The 14,705-nt window shown below is 41.3% G+C and overlaps 1 protein-coding gene across 3 annotated transcripts in view; it reads right to left on the bottom strand.

Moving 5' to 3' along the window:
* prkacba (protein kinase, cAMP-dependent, catalytic, beta a) overlaps positions 1 to 14,705 on the bottom strand; it is a 192,863-nt gene that overhangs the window by 74,456 nt on the left and 103,702 nt on the right. Inside the window, exon 1 of one of the 3 annotated variants that reach the window (XM_038793668.1) lies at positions 12,834 to 13,050. The exons of the other annotated variants lie outside the window; for them this stretch is intronic. Within the exon in view, the coding sequence (XP_038649596.1) occupies positions 12,834 to 13,035 (202 nt within the window). The 5' untranslated portion in view covers positions 13,036 to 13,050. Of the gene's footprint in view, positions 1 to 12,833; positions 13,051 to 14,705 lie in introns of those variants that run through there. 3 annotated transcript variants of the gene reach the window in all.

Consider the following 14,705-nt stretch of genomic DNA (forward strand, 5'->3'; position numbering starts at 1 on the left):
ATCAGCCTCCCCGAACAGGCGCCGGAATGTGGCGACTAGGGGCTTTTCACAGTAACTTCATTTGAAGCCTACTTGTAACAATACGCAATTTTCATTTTTCTCGTTTAGTGGAAACATCATCTCGACGTCCACTCTATCTCGGCCTCTCAGTATTCTTAAGTTTTAATAATGTAATGTTCTATGTTCTTGTAATGTTCTATGTTCTTGTAATGTTCTATGTTCTATAGAGACATATAAGATAGTCAGAGGGTTAGATAGGGTGGACAGTGAGAGTCTTTTTCCTCGGATGGTGATGACCAACACGAGGGGACATAGCTTTAAATTGAGGGGTGATAGATATAGGACAGAGGCAGTTTCTTTACTCAGAGAGTAGTAGGGGTGTGGAACACCCTGCCTGCAACAGTAGTAGACTCGCCAACTTTAAGGGCATTTAAGTGGACACTGGATAGACATATGGATGAAAATGGAATAGTGTAGGTCAGATAGGCTTCAGATGGTTTCACAGGTCGGCGCAACATCGAGGGCCGAAGGGCCCGTACTGCGCTGTAACGTTCTATTCTATGCTCTCTGTTCTAAGATCCCCCCCATATCTTTCTAAACTCCATTGAGTACAGATCCAGAATCCTCAACCACTCGTCATATGAGAAGTCCTTCATTCCAGGGATCATTCTTGTGGACCTCCTCTGGATCCTCTCCAAGGCCAGCACATCCTTTCTTAGATATGGGGCCCAACTGCTCATAATATTCCAAATACGTTCTGACCAGAGCTTATAGTCTCAGCTGTACATCCCTGCTTTTGTATTCTAGCCCTCGCGACATGAATGCTAACATTACATTTGCCTTCTGAACTGCCAACTGAATCTGCACATTATAGAGATTCCTGAACTAGGATTCCTAAGATCCTTTGTGCTTCTTATTTCCAAAGCCTTTCCCATTTAAAAATAGTCTATGCCGCTATTCTTCCTACCAAAGTGCATAAATGCACACTTTTCCATTGTATTCCATCTGCTACTTCTTTGCCCACTCTCCCAGCCTGCCCAAGTCCTTCTGTATCCTCCCTGCTTCCTTAATATTACCTGTCCCTCTACATATCTTGCACCATCTGCAAACTTAGCAACAATGCTTCTTCTTCCAGATCATTAATGTACAACATAAATAGCTGTGGTCCCAACACCGACCCCCGAAGCACGGTGGCGCAGTGGTAGCACTGCAGTCTCACGGCGCTGAGGTCCCAGGTTCGATCCCGGCCCTGTGTCACTGTCCGTGTGGAGTTTGCACATTCTCCCCGTGTTTGCGTGGGTTTCAACCCCACAACCCAAAGATGTGCAAGGTAGGTGGATTGAACACACTAAATTGCCCCTTAATTGGAAAAAATGAATTGGGTACTCTAAATTTATTTTTTAAAAACTGGTCAGCTCTGCTAAATGTTTTTTGGCCCACAGATGCACAGTAACTTCAATGCAGTGTTAATGAAGCCGACTTGTGACACTAATAAAGATTATTATTATTAGATGTCCCCTGTTATTCTGCGCATTTTCAACAGTTTCAATTTGTATTTTCGACCACAGAATGAGTTTTGAGGAGTGTCGTAAGGGATGAGAGGGAAGAGCTCTTCCAAGGCAATTAAAGACACGTGTCAAACCAGCATTTCACACTGGGAAAAGAACACAAAACTGTAGTGCTGCATGCAAAAATATTTAAAACAGGGAAAATTGCATTTACACGCTGCAATTTAATTAAATCAGCCTTACATTTTACACTCAGCATCTCAATTTCAAAATCAATAGTGACTAATAATACACAAATTAACAGAGCACATCTTTTCACCAATGGTTCACTGCACTTTGTCTGTGTAAATAATATAGCCATACAGACTAGAAAGTCCCAAGTTCAACTCTAGTGCGCACTACATTAATTGATCTCATCTGGGACAGGTATAGGGGCATTTACTGTCTCATTGATTTGGCAGGTGCCAATTGGCTAGCATTCTCATCTGATCGTGCGGGGCGGGGAGGGATAAGTGTGTGACAACCATTAGGTGCCAGCATTTAGTGAATCATTTTCCAGTAAGAATCTCTTACAGCCAAGAAAATTGGTCAAGTGGGGAAAACTACCTTTTGCAAGAACTAAAAATAAGTCTCGACATACCAAAGTTTACGCAGCAAAAAAAATGATTGTCATCCAAAGGCTAACACACATACTGTTTCTGTTCCAAATGACAGGAACCTTGTTGCCTTATATGCCAAAGATTAACACTGAAGTGCTTAAATGTATGGAATCGTTTGTCCCAAATCATTAGCATAGTGGTTAACACTATGGTTTCACAGCTCCAGAGTCCCAGGATCGATTCCCGGCTTGGGTCTGTGCGGAGTCTGCTCATTATCCCAGTGTGTGCGTGGGTTTCCTCCGGGTGCTCCGATTACTCCCACCAGTCCCGAAAGACGTGCTGTTAGGTAATTTGGACATTCTGAATTCTCCCTCTGTGTACCGAAAAGGCGCCGGAGTGGGGCGACTCAGGGCTTTTCACAGTAACTTCACTGCAGTGTTAATGTAAGCCTACTTGCGAAAATAAAGCTTATTATTATTATACATTACGGAATGGAAGAGAATAAATTGACATCATCTTTAAAAGCGCTGTTTAAAGTCATACAAGAAAACAGTTCCACAAGTGCCAAAGCCAGTAGCTTGCACAAATGTCCATTTCTTTGTGTGCAGGCAGCATTTGTTGGAAGCCTACTTTAATTGTCAGGTGCAATTGAGCAGAGTCTGACCCAGTTTTCACCCCAGGTCAACATCCGTGCACTTTTCAGTTTCGCAGGTCCAGATTCTACAGTCAAAGAAAGCTGCCCTCAAGATTTAATGATCCCTGTGCTGTGGCTTTTCCCTTTCCTGGTGTTAGCTTGGACCTGGTGCCATGTGAAAGGTATCTCTCGGCATCCAGCAAAAGTGAAGCTATCAAAGCAGGGCAAGTTGCCAATCACAATCAAGTATTCTCACATGCAAAAACTCTGGAAGTAACTGCACAGATTATCCACCAATTCTAATTAATTTTGCAGAGAGAAAAATAAACTATTGGGACATACATATGGAATCAAGATAAAAAGGTGTATTAAGAAATGAAATTACCTTAATGGAGAAATTATGACATTCCATAAATATACGTTTATCAGTGCAGTGTGGTTGCTCCGTAGCAATTATTATTTATTTAAATGTGTTCATGGGATGCGCATGTCTCTGCCTGGGCCAGCTTTTATTGTCCATCCCGAAGGGCATTTAAGAGCTAATCACATTGTTGTGGATCTGGAGTCACATGTGGGCCAGACCAGGTAAGGACAGATTTCCTTCCCTGAAGGACATTAGGGAACCAGATGGGTTTTTAAGACAATCGACATTTAATTCCAGATTTTTGTCGAATTTAAATTTCACCATCTGCCATGGCAATATACAAACCCGGGTCTCCAGAGCATGACTCTGGATCATTAGTCCAGTGACAATACCACCAAGCCAATGTCTCCCCATGAACTTAGCACAATGCAAAACCCCACTTATGCCTCATTCAACAAGGTGCAGCACCTTCAAATGTTTACAGCAAGGTTAATAGCGTAAAAAGGCAAGTTCTTGTCAGTTCAGTGATTTTCAATTGATCACAGACTGGGGGGGGGGGGGGGGGGGGGGGGGGTGGAACCCCAATAGTGCACCCAATGGACAAGTGTCACATCATTGACAGCAACCTCTGGATTTCAGTGTTTAACTGCACGTGTGGATGCCAAGAACTGCCGTCAGTTTTCGAAGAGTAACCACAGCAAACATTGACAGTTTTGCCATCATTGCTACTGCCAGGCCATAGCAGCCAGCATGAACCTGGCTACAGTTCGCTATTTCCACCTGTGTCCATCCACCCCCATGAAACTGAATGACAAAAAGCCTAGTTATAACCTGATTTACTGCCCTTTGACCAAACACACACCACAAAGAAATGCCATATACTGCAGTAATCAGCAAGTTTCAGAAAAGGATTTACAAGAAAACTGGTCCACCTGCATCCTATTATTTCCAAAACAAATCGCATTCAGGCTGCTGTTTAAACTGTACTCATGTGGCACTTAAAAGGAGTAGCTCCATTTTCAAAAGTAGCCATGCACATTTCAAACTGATAAGTCATTGGAATGCTTGTCCCAAGTACTTTCCAGTAATTTCATAAATCATGATTCTTTTTAAAACTAAAAATATACTTTACTGCAGTGCTGCACTAAATCAATGCTGGAGTACCCTGGCATTTCACTGTGGGAATGGAATGAGTCCTTCTGCTTGCCATATGCAGTAACATCATAAACAAATGTTGGAATATTTTCCATTACAGTTTTGTTAACAATACTGAACTGACCACAGGAAGTCTTCCCGCTTTAGTTCGTTACCGCTACACAGTGAAAAGGGATTCATTCACATGTTCCAAAATGGTTTCTCAGCAAATGTTTTGAAGTCACAAACCCTCCTTTCTCAGCTGTACTTAGTGGTAGGACTTCTGTTTCAAGTCAGGGGTTTGTGGGTCCAAGTCCTCATACAGAACCAAGTCCAAAATCCAGGCCGACACTCAGGAAACATAGCGAGTTTGCTTCATTCAGGTGAAACATTAAACTGGGCCCGTCTTCCCTCTTCGCTAAAAGAAATGCCACTACAATGTTTTGAAGGACAGCAGGGCAGTTTTCCCATGTCCATGTCAATATTCATCCCTCAACCTGACTAAAACAGGTTATCAGGTCATTATAAATTATTATTTTGGGAATTCTGTAATGTAGGATAAAACAGTACTTCTCAAGTGTCATAATTTGCTGCAAGATGTTTTAGGATCTCCCGAGGACATGAAAAGATTATCTGGTCACTACCACATTGCTATTTGTTGGAACGTGTTTCACTGTAAATTGGCTGTGACAATGACTACACTTCAGAAGTACTGTAAGGTACTTTGAGATGCCAACAGAGTTGTGTATGATATTTGCTTCCTGAAGCCAATGACCAGCCCTTTAATTTTCCTGACATCGAGATAGTGATTGATAGAAAGGATACTCTGACAATCTTTAAAGGAATGTTGTGGAATTAGCAGTGTCCTAACCAAAATTTATCCTTCCAACACAATCAAAAACAGACTAACTGGCCATCTTATCATGTAGGGGTTTGTAGAATTTTGTATGCAAATTGACTGCCATGTTTGCTTCGCGACGACTGGGCTTCAAAAGTTATTCATTAGTCAGCAAGTGTTTTGTCATATATTAAGGATTTGAAAGCTTTCGGTAAAATGCAAGCTCTTTGCTTCTAATGTGGCCTATGTTCCCAAGTCTACAATGATTTCCAAAGCTCATGGAGGAGATCCTGTATGGGTATTTCACTTTCTCCCTGCACAAATTAATTTCAAAATATTCACTGGTACTTTAATTGAACTTGAAAATAAATAATGTTCTTCGACTTATTAAAAACATTTCAGTTGATGCTGCTGGTTACTTGGTGATTTGCTGAATTCCGATATTGATGTTGCTACACTTGCATGTGGCTAATGGGTTTTCTCTTGTGCAGCAAAACAAAATGCCTGAATGTTGTGCCTCGTATTTCTCGAGCAATATCTCATCACTTGAGTGTCAGTAGGCTTTTTAACTGTTTGTCATATTTCCTGACAAACAGGCACTTTATAAATTAAAGTTATTTTTTCTTCAGAAATAGCGAGCAGAGAAAATACTTAAATGATATAAACTCAAGTAAATGAGCCAGAGAGAACAACTTCAATCTGCAGTTTGTACTGAGTTAGTTTATCTCAACTGGAGTAGAGATAAGGCACAATTGCTCCGGGTTGCGGAAATGAAAGAAAAAAAAAGTATTCGGGCATTTTCACTCCTAATCACTGTCCAGCATCGAATGGTATAAGTGCACATATGTGCGGGTATCTATTGAAGACAGGATTTGGGTCAGTCCCTCACCATATGACAAACAGTTAAAAAGCCTACTGACACTCAAGTGATGAGATATTGCTCGAGAAATACGAGGCACAATATTCAGGCATTTTGTTTTGCTGCACAAGAGAAAACCCATTAGCCACATGCAAGTGTAGCAACATCAATATCGGAATTCAGCAAATCACCAAGTAACCAGCAGCATCAACTGAAATGTTTTTAATAAGTCGAAGAACATTATTTATTATCAAGTTCAATTAAAGTACCAGTGAATATTTTGAAATTAATTTGCGCAGGGAGAAAGTGAAATGCCCATACAGGATCTCCTCCATGAGCTTTGGAAATCATTGTAGACTTGGGAACATAGGCCACATTAGAAGCAAAGAGCTTGCATTTTATCGAAAGATTTCAAATCCTTAATATATGACAAAACACTTGTTGACTAATGAATAACTTTTGAAGCCCAGTCGTCGCGAAGCAAACATGGCAGTCAATTTGCATACAAAATTCTACAAACCCCTACATGATAAGATGGCCAGTTAGTCTGTTTTTGATTGTGTTGGAAGGATAAATTTTGGTTAGGACACTGCTAATTCCACAACATTTCTTTAAAGATTGTCAGAGCATCCTTTCTATCAATCACTATCTCGATGTCAGGAAAATTAAAGGGCTGGTCATTGGCTTCAGGAAGCAAATATTATAGACAACTCTGTCTGCATCAATGATGCCACGGTGGAGATGGTCGACAGCTTCAAATTCCGAGGTGTGCACAGCACCAACAATCAGTCTTGGTCCATCCATGTCGACGTTACGGCCACGAAAGCACAGCAGCGCCTATACTTCCTCAGGAAACCAAGGGAATTTGGCATGTGCACATTGACTCTTACCAATTTTTACAGATGCACCATAGAAAGCATTTTATCTGGCTGCATCACAGCCTGGTATGGCAACTGCTCGGCCCATGACAGGAAGAAACCACAGAGTCGTGAACCCAGTACATCATGCGACTCCGCCTTCCATCTATCGACTCGGTCTACATCTCCCGTGGCCTTGGGAAAGCGGGCAGCATAATCAAAGACCCGGGTTATTCACTCTTCCAAATTCTTCCATCGGGCAGGAGATACAAAAGTCTGAGAACATGCACCAACAAGTTCAAAAACAGCTTCTTCCTTGCTGTTGCCAAACTCCTGAATGACTCTCTTATAGACCAAACTGATTTCTTCACACATCTTCTCCACTCAGTGGTACTGCACTCTGTATGCTTCACCCGATGCCTCTGTCTATGTATTTACATTGCGTATTTGTGTATGTCCTATGTTTTGTTTTCTCATGTATGGAATGATTTGTCTGGACTGTATGCAGAACATTCTTTTTCACTGCACCTCGGTACACGTGACAATTCAAATAAAACAATTCAATAAACAAATCCAATCTTGAAACGGCAAGTGGGTCCTTGATTTAACGTTCCATCTGAAAGGTGGCACCGCCAACAACGCAGAACTCCTTCAGCACAGTGCATAAAATGTCAAGTAAACAATGTGTTCAATCTTCTGCCTCCAAGTTAAAGATGTAACAACTGAGCCAAACTGACACTTTGGTCATCAATCTTGTCCTTCTGTGCATCCTTTATCACCATTGGTGGAAAACCTTTCAAAACATTCTGACCTCACGTTTTTAAATTACTACACTAAATCCCTTTGCTTATCCTCTCTAGTTGCTTAAATCCCAGCTTTTAGACCAAATGTTTGATCACATTCAGTGCTGTTTTGTTTTTAGTTCTTTGTGAAATCTCTTGGGACGTTTTGCCCTCACTTTGAACATGCTATATAAACACAAGCAGTTGATGTTGTGCCTTTCATCCATTCCTGGAGATGGATGTTCTTGCGGTTTCATAACTAACCCTCCCAGTTTTACTCTGCTTTAATCAGTTACTGGCTTAGTACGTAGCGCACAAGTTCTGAGTCTTGGGATTTTCCTATTTAGCATCTTCAGGCTGGGATAGCAAATCCAGTGCTTCAGTTTTACTTTCTTAACCCCGAGTGATTCTCAGCACCCTGCTCAATCACTGAGCACTTGGCCAGATGCACGTTCTGACTTCTTTGAGCAGCTGGTCTATCTTTCTGTGTGATAGATAACCCATCTATATTTACAAAATGCACTTGATCACTTTGGAATCAAAGACAAGATAAGGTTTTAATCTACGGTGGAATATGGTTGATGCTACTACATCACGGTACTAAAAGCGAAGAAATAGTAAAAAATTGAAAATAATGTTTCCCAGTCAGATCAGAGCTATAAATCTTAGTCAGGTTGTGAAAAATGTAACCAATACAAGGTTAGTAGTGTTCAACTTCTTTGTAATAACTGGTCACATGCAAGTACTAGCATTCCTGATTTAACTTCACATTTCTGGGAAAAGGTGCAACCTTAAAAGTTCTTCAGCTCAACACAAGTTCTCATTTAATATTTAGCACCGGGGGATAGAGGAAGAAATTATTTTAGGTGCTTTAAAATATGTTTCCAAGGCCAGAACAAATATTAAACACTCTCCAACTGTAGCATTACATTGTCCCTGTCTCCTTGCACACCATGCAGATCCCTGAAGCAGTAAGTTGTTGATTGAACTTCCCATGAACCAAATGAATTAGCAGAATTGTGTATCAACTCCACTCAGGATTGAAAAGCTAGGATCCACCCAACGTGCCAACAGCTGTTTCACCATTAAAATAAATGCAAAATAAAATCTGATGCTCCGAAGCTGGAAGTGCTATTAGAAATGCTATTTTGGTCATGAAACATTCTACAAAAGGCTATGTTGTTGATGCATTGTTATTGTTGATGGAGATTGATAGGGGAGACTAGAGGAAATAAACAATACCTTTATTAAATTCAAGGGTCCAAAAGAGTCAACTCAATATTAAACAGTGACAGACTTTTTTTAAATATTCATTCTTGGGGCCTGGGTGTCAGTGACATCAGTTGACCATCTCTAAACACAATAAGATCATAACACCATAACCGTAAAACCATAGATATAGGAAAAGTACGCCATTTGGCCCATCGAGTCTGCCCCGTCATTCATGAAGATCACGGTTGATCTGAAATAATCCTAAACTCCACTTTCCCGCCTTATCCCCATAACCCTAGATTCCTTTACTGATGAAAAATCTGTCCATCTCAGCCTTGAACAGACTTAACGACCCAGCCTCGACAACTCTCTGCAGTAAAGAATTCCGCAGATACCCTACCCTCGGAAAGAATAAATTCCTCCTCATCTCTGTCTTAAGTGGATCGTAGGTGGTTGTGGGCTGTCTACTTGGAACATTGCAGTTAGTGGGGTTACAGGATTTTGACCCAGAGACGAGGAATGATCAGAATAAATATCCAGACTGTGAAAGTTGGAGATGATGGCATTCCCATGCTCCTACTACCCATATCCTTCTTGGTTGCAAAACGCAAAAGTTTGGGAGTCAATGGAGCCGTGCGGAATTATAATCCAGATAGTACGCCCTCCTGCCACAACACATTATTTTAGGTGCTTTAAAATATGTTTCCAAGGCCAGAACAAATATTAAACACTCTCCAACTGTAGCATTACATTACATTTGGCGCTTGTCAAAGTACAAGAGTGGGACAATCTCATGTACACAGTGAACGAACATTTTTATCCTTAACAAAGCAAATTCTTCCCAAACAAATTCCTAATTTCCAGGTAAATTGCATATGAATACATCATCACAGCACTTGTACGTGATACAAACCTGATGAAAATTATCCTCTCCTTTTAAAACTTTTAAAAACAGCATCCTTAATTTTGGGTGGGTGCTTCCTAAGGAAGAGGAATCTAAAATATATTTGTAGAAGCAGATAGTGGAGGTTGTGAAAATTGAAAGGAAGGACATACTGGAAAGGCTAGCTATGATTAGGGTACAGAAATCACCTGGCCCGGATGGTTTGTATCCCAGGTTGCTAAAGAAAAACTGAGAGCAGAAATAGTGAAGGGCTTCCAACTTCCCAGATATGGGCAGGCGCCAGAGGATTGGAGTGCGGCAAATGTGACACCCTTATTCAAGAAAAGGTCCAAGGACAGTTTTAGTAAATACAGCACAATTGGTTTAACATGTAATGTTTTGGTATCCGGGGAACAAAATCAATATGAACTTGGAGGGTTGAGTTAATCAAAGAGAACCAGAATGGATTTGTAAAAGGAACATCTGCTTGACTAATTTGACTTTCTTTTAATGAAGTAACAGAAGGCTGATGAAGGGAATGCCGCAAATCCTGTCGATATAGGTTTTAAGAAAGATACCACATAAAAGGCTGATTACCAAAATTAAGGCTTTATGGTATAGGAGTGCCAGAGTTCAATTGGATATAAAATTGGCTTAAGTAGCAAGTCATGGTAGGTGTTTTTCAGACTGGAGAGTGGTGTTCCTCAAGGCTGACTGCTTTTGTTTTTGATGTGTATAATGTACAAATTACTTGGATCTTGGAATACTGAGCAAGATGTTTAAAAATTTGATGATATCAAAATTAGAGTGACTAAAAGTGAGAATGATAAAAAATGTCTGCAACAGGACACAAGTGGGTTAGAAAAATGGGTAAACATGAGGCAGATGGAATTTAATATGGGGCAATGTGAATGCCCTTGTCTGTATCAATGGTGCCGTGGTGGAGATGGTTGATATCACCAACAATCTGTCCGGGTCCATTGAAGCCGATGCTACAATCGAGAACGCACAACAGCACCTATACTTCCTCAGGAAACTAAGGACATTCGGCATGTCCACATTGATCTAACAAATTTTTACAGATGCACCAGTGAGAGTCATGAACAAAGCCCAGTCCATCATACGAATCCACCTCCCATCCATTGACTCTGTCCAAACCCCCCGCTACTTGGGAAAGTGGGCAGCATAATCAAAGACCCCTCCCACCCTCACCAGAAGATACAAAAGTCTGAGAACACGCACTAAAAGATTCAAAAACAGCAACTTCCCTGCTGTTACCAGACTCCTGAATGGCCCTCTTATGGACTGACCTGATCTCTCATCGCATCGACTCTACTATTGTAGCACATTACTCCATATGCCTCACCTGATGTCAGTGTCTATTTATTGTATGTCCCATGTTTTTCATGTATGGAACGATCTGCCTGGACTGTACACAGAAAAATACTTTTCACTGTACCTCGGTCCACGTGACAATAAATTTAAATCAAAATGTGAAGTGATGCATTTGGCAATATCAACTTTATAGCACAATTCTGAGTATGCAGAAACAGAGGAACCTGGGCATGCATGTGTATCGATCGCTGAAGGTGGCAGTACATATGGAGCTTGGTTAACAAAGGACATGGCTTCTTGGGCTTTATAAATAGAGGTCCTGTGTAGAAAAACAGGAAGGTTATGTTAAATTTCCAGAAAGTTTTGGTTAGGCTACAAATCGAGTATTGCATCCAGTTCTGGTCAACACACTTTAGGAACTATTGGAAGGTGCCTGAGAGGGTGCAGAGGAGATTGACCAGAATGGTTCCAGGGGTGAGAGAGTTTCAATTACTAAGTTATGTTGGAACAGCTCAAGTTGGTTGTTTAATGCAAAGACGGAGAGGAGATTTGACAGAAAATGAAAATTGCTTATTGTTACGAGTAGGTTTCAATGAAGTTACTGTGAAAAGCCCCTAGTCGCCACATTCCGACACCTGTTCGGGGAGGCTGTTACGGGAATCGAACCGTGCTGCTGGCCTGCCTTAGTCTGCTTTCAAAGCCAGCGATTTAGCCCAGTGTGCTAAACAGACCCTTAAAATAGAAAGAGCAGTTCTGCAAGAGTGTGCCAGCCTAGGTTCTGTACTCCAGTCTCGGGAGTGGGATTTGAACCCACAACCTTCTGACTTGGAGGCAGGGGAGGTACTCGCCGAGTCACAGCTGACATGTACAACATATGACAAGCTAAGATAAGAGACACAAAGAAAAATTGTGCCATTCGTTAATGGTACAACTGCGAGGTGAAACAGAGTTAAGATCTTGGGCAACAGATAAAAAAGGAATGTGACCATGGAATTGTTTTTTTTTTTAAACAGAGTGGTAATGACCTGGAACCGAATCAACAATTTCACAAGGAAATCGGATGGGCGTTTGATTAAAATAAATAGGGTTGAAGGGATCGAATGGGGCAGTGGGGCTGACCGGGGAGCAAACATCAATTTGATAGGCAGAATGATCTCCTTGTGTCATAAATGAGTATCTCCAACTGACAAATAGGGCCTCTGTTTAATATCCTGTCCAAAGAAACACCTCCAACTGTGCAGAATTCCATCAATATTACACTGGAGCAAGCATCAGCCTAGATTAGTCTTTGTCCTCATGCTAGAGCGCAGCTTGAACCTGTAGCCTTCTGACTTGAATCTGTAGCCTGACAGAGGCACGGGTTCTAATAACTAAGTTATGGGTGACATGGGGGGGTAAGTTTACCTACTTCTGAGCGTCAGTCACCTCTACTTGCAGTACATGTACAAGGAAAGGGCTCAACTTAACTGTGATGCTCCTCACTGTTGATCAGCCGACCAACAATCAAACATACTTGCATCTCACCCAAATGGACATATCGCAAGAGGTTAAGACTAAGAGGAGGGGAGATTGAAATTGAGGGCAGGGAAAAGGGAATCGTTATTAGGAGAGTTTGGGCTTTGTGAGATTTTGAGTGCAGATACTGTTCCTTCCCGAGCAGAGTAGATCTAATGAGCTGGGTACAGTAAAATTGCTCTTAATAACTTTTCCTCATAAAACAAATCAAAAGGTTACTTTACCAAGAATGAGATTTAGCCACTGCTAGGTAGCATATAACTGGCAATCTTAAACAAAAATAACACTGGACTGAAATGTACTGTAAACTTACTACGTTCATCCCAAAAGAGAGTGTATCCAGAGACCAGGACTCCTTCAATTTCCAGAGGCAGACTTTGTTCACTAGCAATCACCTTTGGTGGTCTGTGAAAAATTCTGCTCGCTAAGACTTCCAGTTTAACCAGAGCTGAAGAGGTTTTTGAGGATTCTGGCCCAGTGGACGGGTAACCGATTAGATCCTTTTGATGGGCCATCTGCTGCTTTGGGTCACATTAAATACTTTTATAGTAATTAAAAGTGTTGCAAACATGAAGCAGTGATCTTCTTAGGAGTAGCTAGGGACTGTAGGTTGAGCAAACTTCCTGTTTGCAACCAAAAAAAAAAGGCTGCCACCCCAATCAGCAGTTTGACCACGGATTGTATGCTATTACTGCAGTTTCCTGTCGACATGAAACAGCACATTTCACAATCTTTGGTTTTAAGTTCATTTGAAAACCAGCAATTTTACAAAACATCAACGTTTTTAATTTAAAAACTATTCTTGACAATTGTATCCAGTGCCGTTCAACGGCTTAAAAAAAGTCAGCTCAAATGTGGAAAAGTTTAAACAAAAAAAGTACTTCCTGTAAGTGAGCCTGAGAAACCACAAAACACAAAAATACTTGAGAAACATTCATAGCCCACATATTTTCACTCGTCAAAGTTTGTAAAACTGAGGGTTTTTTTTTTTTGCTTGAATTCTCACCATAGGCACGGACTCCTGATGGTGTGGTGCTAGTAACCTTCTGTACTGTTCCCTATTCTCCAATCTTAACATGGCTCTGGAGGGACTGGATCAGCAGGGGGGCTTCAAAGCTGAACCCAATCCTAGCTTAATCCAGGACTTCCAGCATGCAGGTGGAAGTGGAGGTCACTGAACAGTAATGAGCAACAAGAACCCTGGTTGCTTTTACCCACAAATAAGATTGGTTGTCTACGTACGCCATAGACTGCCTTTTCTCTTTACAGATGCTGACTAGTCTGTGCAGCTCCAACATCTTCTGTATTTTTGTTAGAGCTTTTGTTGAGACAGTTCAGTAAGAATTAACTCCACTGCCCGTGTCTTTACTCACATCAAGTCCCATTCACTCATGTGCCCCCCTTGTTCGCAGAGCTACACTGCTACATGGCCCCCCAATTTTGTCTAATTCTGGCCTTGTGCATCTCTTTGTTTACATCAATCCACCATTCAGTTGCCTAGATTCAAAGCTCTGAAATTCCCTCTCTAAAGTTCTGTCTCTACCTCTCTATCTTCTTTTAAGGCATTGTTTAAAAACCCACACTAAGCTTTTGGTTACTCGGCCTAATATTGTCTCAATACCTCCAGATTTTGCTTTGTTAAAACTCTTGAAGCGTCTTAGGACATTTTATTCTGTTAAAATTGCTAGATCATAGGGCTGCACCACGGCGCTGAGGACCCAGGTTTGATCCCAGCCCTGGGTCACTGACTGTGTGGAGTTTGCACATTCTCCCTGTGTCTGCGTGGGTCTCACCCCCACAACCCAAAAGATGTGCAAGCTAGGTGGATTGGCCACATTAAATTGGCCCTTAATGGGGGAAAAAATAATTTGGTACTCTATAAAAATAACAATTTGGGGGGAACAGGGCGATGGCAGAGAACAAATACTTCATCACTAAAACAGCAGTGTCCCAAATGATTAAACTTCCCTCCAATGGAGCTCAAAGTCAATGTAGGGTGAAATGGGAAAATAGATTGCATTGCTGCAGCGAAAAGCCAGAGCAGCACAGGGAGAAACACATCTTAGAAAAAAAACATGCATCCTATTACTTGAAGCAAAACAATGTAACCTCCCCCCTTCCTTTCTTTACATAATACTTGTAACAGATATTTTTAGTGCCTTTACCACCAGAGGCGCAAAGTCAA

The sequence above is a fragment of the Scyliorhinus canicula genome, chromosome 4 (genome assembly GCF_902713615.1).
Source record: "Scyliorhinus canicula chromosome 4, sScyCan1.1, whole genome shotgun sequence".
NCBI classification, from domain to species: domain Eukaryota; kingdom Metazoa; phylum Chordata; class Chondrichthyes; order Carcharhiniformes; family Scyliorhinidae; genus Scyliorhinus; species Scyliorhinus canicula.